The 18,886-nt window shown below is 43.9% G+C and overlaps 1 protein-coding gene across 1 annotated transcript in view; it reads right to left on the reverse strand.

Annotated features, from left to right (window-relative positions):
- Positions 1-16,125, reverse strand: part of TRMU (tRNA mitochondrial 2-thiouridylase) — a 28,125-nt gene extending 12,000 nt beyond the window's left edge. Inside the window, exons 1-9 of the mRNA XM_073650727.1 lie at positions 15,894-16,125; positions 14,095-14,260; positions 13,882-13,988; positions 12,250-12,372; positions 11,992-12,164; positions 11,411-11,464; positions 11,268-11,334; positions 7,571-7,671; positions 6,364-6,508 (exon numbers count right to left, since the gene is read on the reverse strand). Of these exons, the coding sequence (XP_073506828.1) occupies positions 6,364-6,508; positions 7,571-7,671; positions 11,268-11,334; positions 11,411-11,464; positions 11,992-12,164; positions 12,250-12,372; positions 13,882-13,988; positions 14,095-14,260; positions 15,894-15,975 (1,018 nt within the window). The 5' untranslated portion in view covers positions 15,976-16,125. The remainder of the gene's footprint in view (positions 1-6,363; positions 6,509-7,570; positions 7,672-11,267; positions 11,335-11,410; positions 11,465-11,991; positions 12,165-12,249; positions 12,373-13,881; positions 13,989-14,094; positions 14,261-15,893) is intronic.
- Between the last annotated feature and the right edge of the window lie 2,761 nt (positions 16,126-18,886).

Here is an 18,886-nt window from a genome sequence, read left to right on the forward strand (position 1 = left end):
CCCGCATGCGCAGTAGAAGTTTCCCACGCTGTCAGTGACGGACGTCCAGGAGATGAGCTGAGTTCACTGTCGGCTCATCTGGATGCCGTCACAGTGAGACACTGAGGAGCGCAAGCATGCCTGCGCTTCTCAGTGTCTGCGGGATGACAGGCTGGATGGCAGCGTTCTGCTGCGGTCCAGCCTGTCATCTCGATGTAGCAGAGCTGGAGCTGTCCTGGGAACCATGGAAAGGTAAGGATGAGGTTGCTTTATTATTTTACTTTTATTGCAGGAGATCGTTGGCTTCAGCTGGAATGGGCGTGATGGTAAGTATGGTTTAATTTAGAACAATAAAGAATTGTGTGTTTATTTCAATTAAAGGACTTTATTCTGGGTGTTTGTGTTTTTTTTAACTTTGACTATGGGGTTAGTAATGGGGGTGTCTTATAGACGCCTCTCCATTACTAACCTGGGCTTGATGTCAGCTGGCATTATAAGCTGACATCAACCCCAACCCTATTACCCCCTGCCACCGCACCAGGGCAGTGTGGAAGAGCGAGGCTAAGTGCCAGAATTGGCGCATCCTATGGATGCGCCATTTCTGGGGCGGCTGACGGCTGGTGTTTCTAGCCTGGGAGGGGGCCAATATTCATGGCACCCTTCCTGGGCTACTAATATCAGCCTCCAGCTGTCTGCCTAGCCTTTGCTAGCTATTAAAATAGGGGGGACCCCACGTCATTTTTTTGGGGGGGTCCCCCATTTTAATAGCTAGTAAAGGATAGGTATTCAGCGGGGGGCTGATATTAGTAGCCTGGGAAGCTCCGTGGGTATTACCCCCTTCCCAGGCTTCAAACATCTGCCCCAGCTGTCTGCTTAACCTCCGCTAGAGACTAAAATTAAGGGGAACCCCACGCCAATTTTTTTTTAAATAAATCCGTTATTTTAACACTAGATGACAAGTACAGTAACCAGCACTGTCACTGTACTTCATATATATGTGACTGACATGTTTCTATCTATCTAATCTATGTGTGACGCTCTATTCTGTCTGTTATAAATTATCGGGTACCGCTGCTGAATTGCCGGCCGGCTTTTTTAAAGAGACGGTGCATGGAAACACTAATATTTGTTTTAATAAATCCTTTACACTAAATGACAAGTACAGTAAGCAATACTGTCACTGTACTTCATATATATGTGACTGACATGTTTCTATCTATCTAATCTATGTGTGAAGCTCTATTCTTTCTATTCTAAATTGTCGGGTGCCGGCTTATGCCGCTGCTGAATTGCCGGCTTTTCATATATTGTCACAGAAGCGATGCGAACTTCCCTGCTCCGGACACAGCGCAGCGCTTCTGTGACAAGTGAAAGCTGTCGGCACAGAAGCCCTGCGCTGTGTCCGGAGCTGGGAATACGCAGCGATGTGTCAGTTTCAGCACAGAAGCGCTGACTGTCTGGACCTACCGCCGCCGTATTTTAACTCCCTCCACCTTATATTAACTCCGACATGGCAGGGATACGGCCACGGCAGCTTATTAACACCCCCAGAGTATCCCCGCATGTCAATTTCTGAAAGTTCAAAAGCATTACCGGCGTATAAGACGACCCCAGACTAGACAGAAGATTTTTCAGTCTTCAAAAGTCGTCTTATACGCCGGAATATACGGTATATATATTTATTTATTATAGTGGTTACGGAAAGTATTCAGACCCCTTTACATTTTTCACTCTTTGTTTCATTTCAGCCATTTGGTAAATTCTAAAAAGTTCATTTTTTTCTCATTAAAGTACACTCTGCGCCCCATCTTGACTGAAAAAAAAACAGAAATGTAGACATTTTTGCAAATTTATTAAAAAAGAAAAACTGAAATGTCATAATTATTCAGACTCTCTGCTCAGTATTGAGTAGAAGCACCCTTTTGAGCTAGTACAGCCATGAGTCTTCTTGGGAATGATGCAACAAGTTTTTCACACCTGGATCCTCTGCCATTCTTCCTTGCAGATCCTCTCCAGTTCCGTCAGGTTGGATGGTGAACATTAGTGGACAGCCATTTTCAGGTCTCTTCAGAGATGCTCAATTGGGTTTAGGTAATGGCTCTGGCTGGGCCAGTCAAGAATGGTCACAGAGTTGTTATGAAGCCACGCCTTTGTTATTTTAGCTGTGTGCATAGGGTTATTGTCTTGTTGGAAGGTGAACCTTCGGCCAAGTCTGAGGTCCAAAGCACTCTGGAAGAGGTTTTCATCCAGGATATCTCTGTACTTGGCCGTATTCATGTTTCCTTCAATTGCAACCAGCCGTCCTGTCCCTGAAGCTGAAAAATACCCCCATAGCATGATGCTGCCACCACCATGTTTCACTGTTGGGATTGTATTGGGCAGGTGATGAGCAATGCCTGGTTTTCTCCACACATAACGCTTAGAATTATCACCAAAAAGTTTTATCCTCGTCTCATCAGATCAGAGAATCTGGTTTCTCATAGTCTGGGAGTCCTTCATGTGTTTTTGAGCAAACTCTATGCGGGCTTTCATACGTCTTGCACTGAGGAGACGCTTCCGTCGGGCCACTCTGCCGTAAAGGCCCGACTGGTGGAGGGCTGCAGTGACAGTTGACTTTGTGGAACTTTCTCCCATCTCCCTACTGCATCTCTGGAGCTCAGCCACAGTGATCTTGGTGTTCTTCTTTACCTCTCTCACCAAGGCTCTTCTTCCAAAATTGCTCAGTTTGGCTGGACATTTTTTTTGTAACCTTGGCCAGATCTGTGCCTTGCCACAATTCTGTCTCTGAGCTCCTTGGGCAGTTCCTTTGAGCTCATGATTCTCATTTGGTCTGACATGCACTGTGAGCTGTGAGGTCTTATATAGACAGGTGTGTGCCTTTCCCAATCAAGTCCTATCAGTTTAATTAAACACAGCTGGGCTCCAATGAAGGAGTAGAACCATCTCAAGGAGGATTACAAGGAAATGGACAGCATGTGACTTAAATTTGAGTGTCTGAGCAAAGGGTCTGAATACTTATGACCATGTGATATTTCAGTTTTTCTTTTTTAATAAATTTGCAAAAATTTCTACATTTCTGGGGGGGGGGGGGGGTTCAGTCAAGATGGCGTGCAGAGTACTTTAATGAGAAAAAATGAACTTTTTAGAATTTACCAAATGGCTGCAATGAAACAGTGAAAAATTTAAAAGGGGTCTGAATACGTACCCACTGTGTGTGCGTTTTTTCTTTCCATCTGTCAAAAGGCTATCTATCTATCTATCTATCTATCTATCTATCTATCTATCTATCTATCTATCTATCTATCTATATATATATATATATATATATATCTCTCACTCTCTCTCTATATCTATATCTATATCTATATACACACACACACACACACACACACACACACACACACACACACACACACACACACACACACACACACACACACCTTTTTTCTGTAGGTTTTTATTATTCAGACGTGCCAAAATGAGGGGGGGGGGGGATTAAGTGTAGTAAAAGGGGATGAGGGATGATTTGAAATTCAGCTACTGTTTTTTATGGCATTTATTTTCCAAAACCCGTAATTTTTGGGGGTCAATGGACCTGTGCAAGAGCTTATTTTTTTGTGCCAACCAAGTTTACATCTTTTATATCATTTTGATCTCTTTTCATTGCATTTTGTGGGGAGTGCAGCGATCAAAATCATGCTGTTCTTGCACCTAAATTTTTTACTTTTGATATTTAAACAGATAGGGAAAAAAAGTATTGATAGATCAGACTTCTGAACACAGCAATACGAAAATATATCTATTAGTGAAACTGCGGTCTATGAAGCTCAGCCTATGGCTTCCCTTCACACAAGATGGCAGTTATGGGGGGGTCTTGAGCAAGCCCTCGGCTGCCATGACAACCTATCAGTTCTCCATGATCATGTTGTCTGGAGCTTGTGTGTCATTTAGTTGACGATGGACAGCAGCATTTAAATGGCTACACAGCAGCTGGAGCATGCTCTATCCGCTGCTTTTGTAACAGAGCCATATGATGTAAATTTACATTATGCTGTCACAAAAGGGTTAAAGAGCAAATACTTTCCATAATGTCCCACATGTAAGATGAAAAATGCTTAAAAAGTTTGGTTACTTTGCTGTTAGGTGTTGGGCATGTGGTTGTGGCACTTACTAATATTTAAGTACTACAAGTGCACCTCCTACACTTTTTGGTGTAACTTTGCTCACAGACCATTGAACTGGGACCCTATGGATCCTGAGAATGGCGTGTCCTAAGGCCTTTGAGCATGACCGCAGCACTGCTCCATTTGCACAGCCACCTTTCCATTTAATTTGATGGTACTGACAGACATAGCTGTTCCATCAGTGTCACACCATAGCTGGAGTTCAAGCTCTCTCTTTGGCATCAACTGCAGGCTTTTGACTTACAAACCTTCACAGGGAAACAAATGTTAAACTTCCCCTAAAGCAAGCACAGCAGACTGTCTAATTGACAGTGGACTTGAAATACACAGTACTGTAGAACAGAGGTGGGCGCTGCAGCAGCAATGGAGAAGCATCAATGGAGCAGCACAATCCAATGGACAGTAAAAACAAAAAAAAAAAAAAAAAGGATTTGAGGAAAACCAATTTAAAAAGTGCTGTCACCACGGACAACCCCTTTTAAAAGCAGCCAGACTGCTCCATGCATGTTTTCCACATATAGGTTTCTCATCTTTAATTAAAATAATAAAATTCGGATGTTACTCATCATCCAAGAGTCCAGTGCTGCCCCTTCACTGGCTGCAGCAGCGACGTTGCTACTACAGCGAAGTAACTTCAGCAACCAATGAGCTCAAAGCCCAAAGTGTCTACATCAGCACATCCACCCAGCGACTGTCTGCAGCGGTACTGTGCACAAATAGGCAATGCTGGACTTGGGAAGGTCAAAAATCTATAACTGGAAAACACACTGAGCCCTCTGTCCCCTGCTGAACCTGTGACAAGCAAGGTCACTTGACAGCTGTAGCAATTACGTGACATTTTTGGTTTCATCACAGTACTGGTGCAGGACACAGGGCTTAGAGTGGCCAAACTGTGCCAGTGCAGGAGGAAAGTATTTTTTTTTATTCTATGCAGCAGTCTGGGGGGGTTTTAAAAGGGGTTTTCCCATTTAAGGGTAGGTTTAAACTTTTTAGAATTGATGTGCATTTTCGGATTTCTAATAAGAGATATTCAGAATTAGTCACATGTGGAATGGATAGGTCTTATATTCGTTACACATGCATACATCCACAGGTCACACGTGCACGAGTCCCAAATATCTTTTTACCCCCATCCAAAGTGCAATTCTGAAACTGAATGAGCACACTCTGGACTGGATAAAAGATATTTGGGCCGTTCAGTGAGGAATCACGTTTACATGGTTGCTTACCATGGCCTGGACTTTAACCGCTGGATGCAGGAATTCACTGTGTACCACTCGGGTGCAGCGAGCAAGAGCACACACTGACGAGCCCTGGCATAGAGGTGCACAGCATAGCATGTGCACCTGTCCTGTGTTTCTACACAGGTTTGCAAGCTGGGTGCTGCGAAGGCAGTAACATTGTTGCAGTATTTTATTTCCATCTATATTGTTGTTTCCATCCGTAGAATGGACAGAGACAACCAAATGGACAAATAGCCCAGGTCTGCTTGCGAAGTTTGCAAAACCCATACAGGAGCTTTTACAAGTGCTTCAATTTAAAGTTACCATACTACTTTGGAAAACCTTCAATGTGAATAGTTCAATGTGCAAAATCAGTTTCTCTTGAAACAGATTTATACTGAAGAGAAGTGATTCATGCTGCCCGATGCTGGGGTCCCGTTCTCCTCGGCAGCCGGTCTTCACCTCGTACACAGCATTCTGGGTGCCTCTAGCTACTTACTTGGGCACGCAACATCATGCTAGGCCTAATGATCTAACATAGCGGGGCCTGGTAAATGGCCAGAGGTGCCCAGGATACCATGTGCAGACTGGCTGCCATGAAGGAGTGGACAAAATCAAGGCAGTGCCAATTATCTTTCATTTCATCTTTTTTTTTATTTCTTTACATTAACAGTCTGCACTACCTATCTAAGTGTCTAAATAATGAGCTAATATTCAAATGCCAATTGATTTGTTATGTGGCTACCTCCTAAACATCACCCAGATAACCTGTGCCCTATCCCCTCTTCTTAATTAGCATTATGGTATAGATGTGTACACAGATTTACAGCATGTTTTCCCAGGTTGCATGTTAAAAGTCTATTTATAATGCATGATGATACTGCAAGTAAACGAACAGATCGCCAACATCCTATAACATGAAGTAAAGATCAACTTAGATGGAAGGAAATCATTTCTGTGTTCTATGATAAATGTACCTAGTGCCATCTGGTGTTGAAATCTAAAATTACACTCCATCATTTTATTCTTCACCAGCTCTGCAGGAGGCTCCTCTGAAATCCAGTGCATTCTATCAGTCCGCAGTAAGTCTCTGAACAAGGCTGGGTGATCTGTACAAGGGGCCTTTAATATACAGAACAGTCATTAGTTGTGAATGTGCAGGTTAATGGATACTTCGCATCTAATAGGTTTCTTATATATAATAAGAATAAAATAATAAAAGCCTTATACTCCCGTGTCCGGAGATGTCCCCAGCTGTAATGCATGCAACGGCTGACACAGAGGAGTCGGGGAGAATGAGCCACTCCAGCGAGCGGGCCCTGGAGCTGAGCTCAGGAGCGGTGTCCTGTCACTCACTGAGCGCAGCTCCGAAGCGGCTCATTCTCCCCGGCTACTGTCAGCGGTCGCATGGATTACAGAGGAGGACATCTCTGGACAGGTGAGTATAAGGATTTTATTATTTTATTCTTATTTTTTTACACAGGGACACTGCGGGATCAGACAAAACTACCCTGATCACAGCGCCGGCAGGGAGCCATGAGGACAGCGTTCAGCACCGGCGCTTGGGAACAGCGCGATTCCCAGGCGCCGGTACGTGTCACACGGATGTCATCCGTGTGGTACGCTTTGTGGACCGTGCATCCGTAAAAAAAACAGACATGTCAGCATGTGGAGCACACGGTCCGTGGAAACACACTGACATGTGCACAGACACATAGACTTTAATGGGTCTGTGTGTATCAGTGTCTCCGGTATATGTGGAAACTGTCACCACACATACTGGAGATACTGACGTGTGAAAGATCCCAAAGAATGAGCAGATACTTTCCGCACTGTAGCAATCACTTCTCGGTCACCTTATTATTAAAGGCAGGATTACAAGGAAAGGTGACATTTCTATAAAAGTTAGTGGATGACAGCTCACCTGCCCAGACTATATGCAAAGGCCTTTGTACAAGTCACAAAACATGTATGGGAGCGTTTTCTATGTCCATGTGCTTGTCTGTAAAGCAGATCCCTGAATAGGAACGCATCTCAGGCAAGATAGCTACATTCCATAATTACATTCAGAATTTAACAAAACAAAAAAGCAGAGTAGAGAAAAATATACATCTTCATCAGCTTTAAGTTAGTAGGAGAGAGCCTCATTGGATTGTGAAAGATCCATTTATCTTAAATACTCACAACGAAAATTTCACTTGTTGCAACATCTTTATCCACCACAAACCATGCATCTCGTTGACCGCCTATTCTTGCTCTCTGGCCCAAAGTGAAAAGAAACCAACCTAAGAAAAATAATAAAATGCCTATTTTATTAGCGGCCATACAAATACAGATGATTAGATAGATAATGATAGAGATAAATATTCTCTCTCTCTCTCATTATTCTGGCATCTGGCAAATATTAAAAGTTATAGTAATCCTAATTGCCCTAAAAAGGGAAAGGTTTATTCTGATTTCATGTCAGATATTGAGAAAACACACTATATAAAAAGACACATATGTAAACTTCGGCTTTCAGCTAAGGGGAGTAAGGGAAGCCTGCAGACAGATGGAAAGAAAAAACACACACACACACACACAAGCTTTGCAGCTGGTATTGCTGCAACCATTACAATCATTAAAGTATGCCAGACCTGACTTATAGAGGGGGTCCACATGTGAAAGGTTGATCAGCTTATTAGTGTATTATTTTTCTATGTAGCTAGGTGAGCTGATCTAAATCTCAGAAGACAAATTTCCATCCATTGATACATTGAAAAGGGTATAGGAAATAAAATCACTGTTTCCTTCAGGGCCAAACTAAGCTGCATTTTTATAGTATTACACATTATAGGGTAGAAAAAAAAAGTTTCATGATAGTCTTGTTATGGAATCTCATTTAACGAAGCACTCCCATCAAAGTTTTTATCCTTTGCAATATATTGCAATCATCATATTATATAGCACTGTGTACTTACAATTGGTCATTTTGCCTTTCTACCCGGATAATTCTTCTATTTTCTCTGCTCTATATAGAAACAGGAAGTCTCTTTTCCCTGCAAAAATCATTTCCCTCTTCAACTCCTGAGTAAGGATGTGCGGAGCCGTGGATGTTCGGTATCGTCCAAACTTAAGTCCAACAGTCAGTCACCAGAACTGTACCCGAACCCCATAAAAAAAAAAAAAAAAAATCAATGGGGACCCGAACTTTGGAGATGGAAAATCACTCACTCCCAAACTGTAAAACGGACTTCCAGAAGTCCTAAGTTTGGGGTTCATACCAGACACCTAACAGTTAGGGTTTGCTCATCTCTACTCCTGACCCAGTTCCTCCTTCCTCCCCCCTGCAATATATTATAGGGATAAAGAGTTTGTTGGGAGTGCTTCACCAGTATGAGCTGATTAAACTGTCCACATCATGGAATAGTGGCTGCAGAGCTGAGTAAAACGCATTTTTTTTTTATTTCTCCATTATGGAGAGAAGTCACTTGTAACGTTTATGTTAGAATTTATGATAAGTCCAACAGGGCAACTACCAGAGATTTGTTTCAGCAAGCGTGCACTTTGTCCCCTGCATTACACTGACCAATCATATGGAAAAGGTGGGGGAAAAAAAAAAAAACTGTTTTGCTAGCAGCCTTGATTTCTGCAGCTGCTTTGTAGCGATACAGCAGCGCGGAGTGTAATTACAAACATTTCTGCAGCTCTCCTCTCTCGGCTCTGTCACTCCCCCACACTGATACTGTTAAGAGAGGAGATCCGGAAGAGTTTGGCTGAAATCAGTTATGCTGTACTAGGCCCAGTGGATGTAGAGATCAAGGCAGTCTATCATTACATGTCTCTTAGAAGGCATGTTCACTTTTTCGTCTGAATGATGCCTTCTGCTTAAGATTGACCAATCTCATGGAGTGGACAAAGTACATGCATCCAGAGACAAATCTCTGTTAATGTCCCGCTGAGCTTATAATAAATAACAAACTTTATAAACTAATATCTTCACAATGGAGAGGAGAAATTACAGTATAATAGATAGATAGATATATTTTACACATGTGGCCAGATTAACATGCTCAAGTCCTCATCAACATGAATATACAGGTGCATCTCACAAAATTAGAATATCATCAAAAAGTTAATTTATTTCAGTTTTGAAATACAAAAAGTGAAACTCATTATATAGAGTCATTACAAACAGAGTGATCTATTTCAAGTGTTTATTTCTGCTAATGTTGACGATTATGGCTTACAGCCAATGAAAACACAAAAGTCATTATCTCAGTAAATTACAATAACTAACAAAAAACACCTGCAAAGGCTTCCTACGCGTTTAAAGGTCCCTTAGTCTGTTTCCGTAGGCTCCACAATCATGGGGAAGAATGCTGACTTGACAGATGTCCAGAAGGCAGTCACTGACACACTCCACAAGAGTGGAGAGGCACACAATCCAAGTTACTTGAGGTCTAGTGTGAAGTTTCCACAATCAGTGATGGTTTGGGGAGCCATGTCATCTGCTGGTGTAGGTCCACTGTGTTTTATCAAGACCAATGTCAGTGCAGCCATCTACCAGGAAATTTTAGAGTACTTCATGCTTCCCTCTGCCGACAAGCTTTTTGGAGATGGAAATTTCATTCTCCAGCAGCACTTGGCTCCTGTCCACACTGCCAAAAGTACTAATACCTGGTTTGAAAACAACAGTATCACTGTGCTTGATTGGCCAGCAAACTCGCCTGACCTTAACCCCATAGAGAATCTATGGGGTATTGTCAAGAGGAAGATGAGAGATACCAGACCCAACAATGTAGATGAGCTGAAAGCTGCCATCAAAGCAACCCGGGCTTCCATAACACCTCAGCAGGGCCACAAGCTGATCGCCTCCATGCCACGCCGTATTGATGCAGTAACTGATGCAATAGGAGCCCCGACCAAGTATTGAGTGCATTTACTGAACATACATTTCAATAGGCCAATATTTTGGATTTTAAAAACATTTCTCAAGCTGGTGTTATAAAGTATTCTAATTTACTGAGATAATGACTTGTGTTTTCATTGGCTGTAAGCCATAATCATCAACAGTAACAGAAATAAACACTTGAAATAGATCACTATGTTCGTAATGACTCTATATAATGAGTTTCACATTTTGTATTGAAGAACTGAAATAAATGAACTTTTTGATGATATTCTAATTTAGTGAGATACAATCTGTTGCAATTCAACTTAGCTGCCCATTACTGTAGAGAGCCGCATGATTAAATCTAAAAGCGGAGACTACTATGAGCGCCACTATTTGCACCCTGGCTGATCTGACAATTTTTGTCATCTCATGCATGAAGAGAAATCCTCTTTACTAGTAGATTCATTATTGAATGCAGTCTGACACAGACATAAGGACTGCTGCAAAACATGTGGCTACTGAGTGAATGGTAAAAAGAAGACTTGTAATATTGGAATTTATATTAGAAAACTACAGTATATATGAGTAACTGAAAAGTTGAATGAAAAGAGGTTGTCTGGGACCGACATTTTGATGACCCATCATATTGTTGGACACCCACCAACCAGCTGAACGTCACTCCGGTTTGAGAAGTTGTCATCAGACCCCAAGTATGAGGAACGCTCAAACACGCAAGTAGAACTGAACCCCAGTGTGTGATTTACGTACTCTTAGGATTTGGCTTGTGACAGTGCTTGCCAAAAACGTACCCAGGGCCACACAACCCCTTTAACTGCTGCTCCCCCATATATGTGCAAGACACTATCATATTATGGATTGCATGTTGCATCCCTCAAACACATGTAGAAAACAATGCAGCTCAAAATACATTAAGTGGAATGAACTTGCATAAATCTACTTTTTATGAAAGCATGAATTTCACAAGTAAAAAAATAAAAAAAATACCTTTGTGGGTGCCCAAAATTTTCCCATCTTCAATTGAAACAAAGTTCCCGGGCTGGGGCTCTAAATACTTAAAAGAATACAGAATAGACCATATTAAGGGATAAATGGTATATAACATTTAAGGTAAAACTCAAAATACTGACCTCAAGGATGAACTTTTCAAAATTTCTCTCACCGATAAAACAGATGCCCATGCTCTATAAAATGAAATAGAAGAATTCTTCCATAACTGTCAAAAACAGTCTTTAAGAAAAAAAGATAAAAATAAATCTGAACATACAGTAGTTTGTACAGTTCACCTGGATCTTCCATCCAAGCTGAGAGAATATTTTCATTTCCCCAGCAGGAAACAGAAGGGAATTGACAAACTACAAATTTCACTAGACCCCTCCCCCCACCTTCAATTCAGATTTTTTTTTGTAGGAATGAGATATATACTCTGGGCAAACGGAATTTATTCCGGTATACTGAACATGGGAAACCTCCACCTTCACCTTTCTATGACATTTTCATATGTCTGGCTTTGGTCAAGTACAGCCTGGATCCTCTGTGCCATGTACGCTAGAGGACTATAGTGGCAGAGCAGAGACAATTACCATGGGGGATATAGGGCAGTACAGGCATCTCAGACAAAACTGAAGTTTTTCATTATTTCAAGGAGGATAATTAATTGATGGGCGATTGTCTTTATCCAATTTTTAAGCTTTGCATGTACATTCCTTGCCTCTTTTCTCTTTAAAACATGATGAAATCCTGCTTCTGCTGCAATCTTCTTCACAAAGTCCTTTGACAAACCGCCGAGTGGAAACAAGGTTTTTCGTAATGCATATTGCGATATCTGACTGAGGAAAAAGGTCTGGTCCTTGAAGTGGTCGGCAGCCTGAAGAAGATTCACATCTGTATAATGGATAAAGTCCACGTGGTAGAGGGTACCTGACAATGACAATACTAGAATAACAAACAGTTTATTCCCAATACTTACTGTTCCTTATTTCAAATCTGTTCCTAAATAGAGTCTGCGGACTCCTTAGATACGGATGCTGAAATATTTCTTCATCCTCGTGGGATATTCTTGCATAGTGCCCAGTGGCTATAGCATCAGCCCCTATTGTGGTGAAAATAGGGTTATTCAATTGAACCAATTCTGGATAGAACACCATCACAAGTATTTGGTTGGTTCAGAACATATTAAAGTTATCAGAGGGGAGTTCACACACTTATAACCTCCATTTGGACAGGTGATGATTCTGGGAACTCCAAGGATCCCACACTGATGATACTTCAAAGATATTGTGAATGGGGTCCCATGACCCCGTTTCAGTGGAGCAGTGGTGCCACTCCTTTTAAGATCTATGAGACATGACCGATATAGTCAAACAAATGCACAACTACCAGTCCATTCAAACAGGGAACCTGGCAATCATTGGGGTCCCAGATCTCGACATCCACTGATCTACCAGAAATAACCTATTCTGTGAACAGGTGATCATTAATACTGGTATACCCTCTAAGCAGAAATTGTTTTTAGAAGTTTGAATGACCATTAGCGGCCTCTAGTGGTAGAAAAGAGAAAAACTGAATATAAAAACTCGGGGCTCATTTTCGGCTGGAGGTGTACATTAATGAGCATCTATTATTTTGACATATTTTAACTAAATAAGTTCAAAAACATGTCTGTAGCTTCATGTCCTGTGACTAAAGTGAACTTGTCTGCATTGCTCGCCACTAAGGGGGTCTTGCTCCATACGGGTGAGATAATAAATCCGTCTTCAGTAAGTTCTGTCTTGTTGGGGCTGCATGATGCCAGAATTGTAATCTTATAAGAAATGAACAACAAATTTCCTGAATAGGGATGAATGGAGTCATGAAATTTCAGGTCGGGTACCAGAACCTGAACTTTCATGGCTCCACTCATCCCTATTCAGGAAAACAATGGAGACCTGAACTTTGGATCTGGAAAATTCTCCCTCTCGTCCCCGGACTTCCCTTGGAACTCTAAACATTAAAAAAGGACTTGCGGGAAAAGTCTGTGTTCGGAGTTTAGCACCCGGTACTAGAGATGAGAGAACCCGAACTTAAAAGTTTGGCGTTCGTACCGGACAGTTAGTGTCAGTGCTAAACTACGAACATGGACTTCTCCCGGAAGTCCGTTTTAATGTTCAGAGGATAGAGAATGAATTTTGCAGCTCAAAAGTTCGGGTCTCCATTGTTTTCAAAGGAGTTCAGGTTTAAGTTCAAGTATTGTTCTGGTACCCGAACTGAACTTTGGACTAAGTTCGGGGTTGGGTACCAGAATCCGAACTTCCACGGGTTCGCTCATCCCTATCCGGTACGAACCCTGAACTTTTAAGTTCGGGTTCTCTCATCTCTAATACTGAACATAATTCTGCTTGTGAAATATCAATTTCTCTGCCGCCCAGTAGATAACATCACTGTTGGACATCTTTGAGTACATTATCAAGACACAGGGACAAGATGCCAGTCAATGCCAGTATACGTTTACCCTCAGTGAATGTGGTCTGCAGAAACAACCCTCATTGTCATGTATGGAACAGATTTTTCAGATGCAGAAAGGTCTTCCTTTGATCAGAGCTGGATACACACATGGTCCTACCTAGGTTTACAATAGCGTAGTTTAGGAAGTGGTTAAATTTAATATGCTTGTTGCACAACACGTCTGGATTCGGGGTCCTTCCCTTCTCATATTCACTCAGGAAATAACTAAGAAAAACACAGAACAATTAATGCAGACGGTCAATGTGTTCAACAGATGCATAAAAAGGGAGAACCTTAGCCCCCTGTATGCCCAGCGGGTCACTCCACATACCTAAACACATCATGCCAGTACTCCTTCACGTAGGACACTTGGTGGAAGGGGATATCCAGCTTCTGGCAGACCCGGTAAGCATCCTCACAATCCTTCTCCGCACTGCACCCACCGTGCTCGTCCACCACGTCCCAATTATTCATAAAGACACCAGTCACCCGATAACCTGAAGAACAGCAACACATTATGTGGAGGCATTATACACACAGAGATCGTCACACTGTGCAGCTAAGTGGTAACAGTAACCAGCAGCCGGACCGTGGAGACCCCGGCCCAGGTATGGTGCAGCGGAAAGGTGGTCGTCCAGAGGAACAATACGACCACGTCACTTTCTAGTGTGAACTGGGTAAACAATGCCTGGGATCTGCACGGCCGCCATCAACAGTTTATCATCTTAAATTACAGATAAATGATGGCCAACACCGGATACACAAATGTGAGCTAGAATATGGATGGTACCGTGTCCATAGTGCTGGCACCTGTGGCATAACTTGGAGATTCTGAATTGGGGCTTCAACAGGGGTCCCGAAAATCACAGGTTTTTAGTATTGGTCTTTTCATATGGCCCAGTGGGACAATATGTACCCCCCTTAGGCTCCCACATGAGGTGTAACTGCAACCATTATCGTTACGCTCCTGTCACCAACCTCTATGGGGGGGGCAAGGGTAGTACCCTATAATACAGGAGAGTGAACATCAAGGGACAAATTTATTCAGATGTACCAGGGAAAAGGGACGGCAGTTAGTGTAGTGTAATACATATTATATGGCCCTACAGGAACCAACATCATGTCTGCCGAGAAGTCCAGACCCAAGTGACAGAACTGTATGGTTAAAACTGGCACAGTGCCCTCCTGTGGATATGATAGGAACAACCATTTCTCTTTTAATGCAGGAATACTCACATGGCGACCCCTCCATCACTAGCTCTGGCATACTGGCACACTGTCCTGCAGCACACTCACACGGTGACCCCCCCATCACTGACACACCGTCCTGCAGCACACACACACACACACAGTGACCCCCCCCCAATCACTGGCACACCATCCTGCAGCACACTCACACAGTGACCCCCCCCCCCCATCACTGGCACACTGTCCTGCAGCACACTCACACGGTGACCCCCCCATCACTGACACACCGTCCTGCAGCACACACACACGGTGACCCCCCCCCCCATCACTGGCACACCATCCTGCAGCACTCACACGGTGACCCCCCCCCCCCCATCACTGGCACACCGTCCTGCAGCACTCACACGGTGACCTCCCCCATCACTGGCACACCGTCCTGCAGCACTCACACGGTGACCCCCCCATCAATGACACACCGTCCTGCAGCACACACACACGGTGACCCCCCCCCCATCACTGGCACACCATCCTGCAGCACTCACACGGTGACCTCCCCCATCACTGGCACACCGTCCTGCAGCACTCACACGGTGACACCCCCCATCACTGGCACACCGTCCTGCAGCATACTCACACGGTGACCCCCCCCCCCCATCACTGGCACACCATCCTGCAGCACACTCACACGGTGACCCCCCCCATCACTGGCACACCATCCTGCAGCACACTCACACGGTGACCCCCCCCATCACTGGCACACCGTCCTGCAGCACACTCACACGGTGACCCCAATGGCACCCCTGTATTGACTGCCAATACAAGCAGGATCACGTGTGCGGCTCTGCCAATGTCTGCCCATCACTTCTCAGAGAAGGTCACTGTCTGTAATCATTGAGGTGTCAGTGGTACCATGAAGCGCACTGTCCCCTCCATTCTCCTCACCTCTCCTTCGCAGCAGCAGGGCGCTCACTGCACTGTCCACCCCGCCAGACATCGCGCACACCACATGCCGCACAGTCTGCATGTCGCCAGTTTCACATGTGTTTCTCAGGGAAAGTCACGCCGGTCCTCACAGCTGTAAACCGGTGCAGAAGTTATAACTCCCCGGCCAGAAACTCGGGTACAAGCAAGAGTTCCCAGATGTATAGAAGAGCGGGTGTAAGAGCAGACGCTGCCGCCAGGTGGCGCCGCTCCGCTCCCAGGTGTAATAAGTGAGGAAGAGCACACGGTGTCTCCTCCTTAGTACAGGTGGCACTGAGGGGTCACTCCATGTATACAGCCCTCCACAATCACAGAGGCATGTGAAGTGAACTCACCTATTTCCGTTCAATGGCACCTGGCAATGGGCAGCACATGACCAATTAGGGCCTCATTCACACTTGTAGGTTTCTAAGCCAAAAGCCAGAGTGGAAGCTACACAGAAAAAACCTGTAAGGGTATGTGCCCACGATGCAGAAATTAAGCTGAAAATTTCTGCAGCGTTTCTGCATGTTCTTGGCAGAAAAAACGCTTGGGGATTTTACACGCGTTTTTACATGCGGATTTGACTTGTGTTTTTCAAATGCATTGTGACCTCAATTCCGCATGCGGAAACGCACAAATAATGGACATGCTGCGGAAATTCCGCATCAAAAACGCTTGAAAAACGCATAGTGGGCACACAGCCTAATAAGAGAGCGTGCTCTGTAACTGGAGACGCTCTTGGTTTTGTCTCATGGTTACTGACATATTCAGTTGTTCTTAGGCGCTGTTCACACAGAATTTCTGCAGTACGTCCATGGGTTCCATTTTAATATCTCTAAAAACAAGACTTAGGCGGACCCCCAATGGGACAGTAGACAGCAATTACATGAATGGAGTTCAAATGATCTCTGTGTTTCTTATAGGCAACATTATTGTGCCTGTCTGAACACTTTCAGAGAAGAAACACAGAATTGACTTAATTTGCACTCAGTTGGAGTCATTGCAGTCTATGGCCCTATAACAGCTCATCTGAATCCTGGTTTTATGGGGATTCAGATAAAAAACCCGCACACAGTGTGAACATGGCCATAGGGAGAATCACATTTGGCCGAAACTCTGAAACAAAATTCTGGGGCCACTGACCACCGTGGTGTGTGGAGATTCATCCCTTATCAGCCAGTCCTATCTTTTTTTAAGTTGATGAGGTGATTAGGAGACCTGGGCAAGTGTAAGGATCTACAGTTGCGATCATGGCCACATCTCCAAAAAGCAGGTCTTGTGGGGATATTTCAGCGTGCAGTGGTTAGAATCTAATAAAAGAAGTCTAAGGATAAAGAACTGCCCATCTGCCGACACTTATGGGCACACTGATGCACAAACGCTGAGCCTATTTTGTCCAGTCCTATGAAAGAACCACTGTAGCACAGATTGCTGAAAATATTTGCGCTGACTATATAACAACACGAGCAACAAATGGTCCTCCATTAAGTTTAATGCACCCCATAGTCCTTCATACAGTATAATGCACCTCCATAGTCCTTCATATAGTATAGTGCACCTCCATACAGTATAATGCTCTCCCCATAGTTTTCCATACAGCACAATGCACTCCTCATAGCCCTCAATACACTATAATGCACTCCCCATAGTCCTCCATACAGTATAATGTACTCCCCATGGTCCTGTATACACTATAGTGCACTCCCCAAAGTCCTCCATACAGTAGAATGCACTCCTCATAGCCCCCCATGAACTATAATGAACTCCCCATAGTCCTCCATAAAGTATAATGCACTCCCCATAGTCTTCCATACAGTGCAATGCACTCACCATAGTCTTCCATACAGTATAATGCACTCCCCATGTTCCTCCGTACAGTATAATGCACTTCCCATAGTCCAAACAGTATACTGCACTCCCCATAATCTTCTATACTGTATAATGCACTCCCTATAGCCCCCCATACAGTATAATGCATTCCCCATTGTTCTCCATACAGTATAATGCACTCCCCATAGTCTTCCATACAGTATAATGCACTCCCCAGTCCTCCATACAGTATAATGCACTCCTCATAGTCTTCCATACAGTATACTGCACTCCCCATAGTCTTCCATACAGTACAATGCACTCACCAATGTCCTCCATACAGTACAATGCACTCCCCATAGTCCTCTATACAGTATACTGCACTCCCCCATAGTCCTCCACACCATACAATGCACTCACCATAGTCTTCCATACAGTATAATGCATCCACCCATGTTCCTCCATACTGTATAATGCACTCCCTATAGCCCCCCATACAGTATAATGCACTTCCCATTGTTCTCCATACAGTATAATGCACTCCCCAGTCCTCCATACAGTATAATGCACTCCCCATAGTCTTCCATACAGTACAATGCACTCTCCATAGTCCTCCATACAGTATACTGCACTCCCCATAGTCCTCCATACAGTACAATGCACTCACCATAGTCCTCCATATAGTACAATGCACTCTCCATAGTCCTCCATACAGTATACTGCACTCCCCATAGTCCTCCATATAGTACAATGCACTCTCCATAGTCCTCCATACAGTATACTGCACTCCCCATAGTCCTCCTTACACTATTTTGGCCACCACAAAGTACTCACTGATTTAAAAAAATACATACAATTCTCATTGTTCCCCCACTGCTCCGGTCTCGGCAGCGAGTGTTCTGAAGTGCTTGTACATGTCAGCGTAGCGGGCGCCATGTAGTGACATCATCGCCCCTGCTACGCTGAGACGTCAGACTCCGAGGGGGATTGATGGGGAAGAAGTGTCAGCTGACTCTCCCTCTCTCATCATTGCCTTGAACTGTATCGGCATCCAGGATGCCGATACAGTTGAATGTGCGATAGGGGGGCCCGATGCCAGCACTGGACCGACTCACGTGCCCCATAGCAGCCATGTGGCATGCAACCATTGGCAGTACGCCACT

Source organism: Phyllobates terribilis, unplaced genomic scaffold (assembly GCF_046119375.1).
Source record: "Phyllobates terribilis strain yellow unplaced genomic scaffold, ASM4611937v1 Scaffold_11__3_contigs__length_659146591, whole genome shotgun sequence".
NCBI lineage: Eukaryota > Metazoa > Chordata > Amphibia > Anura > Dendrobatidae > Phyllobates > Phyllobates terribilis.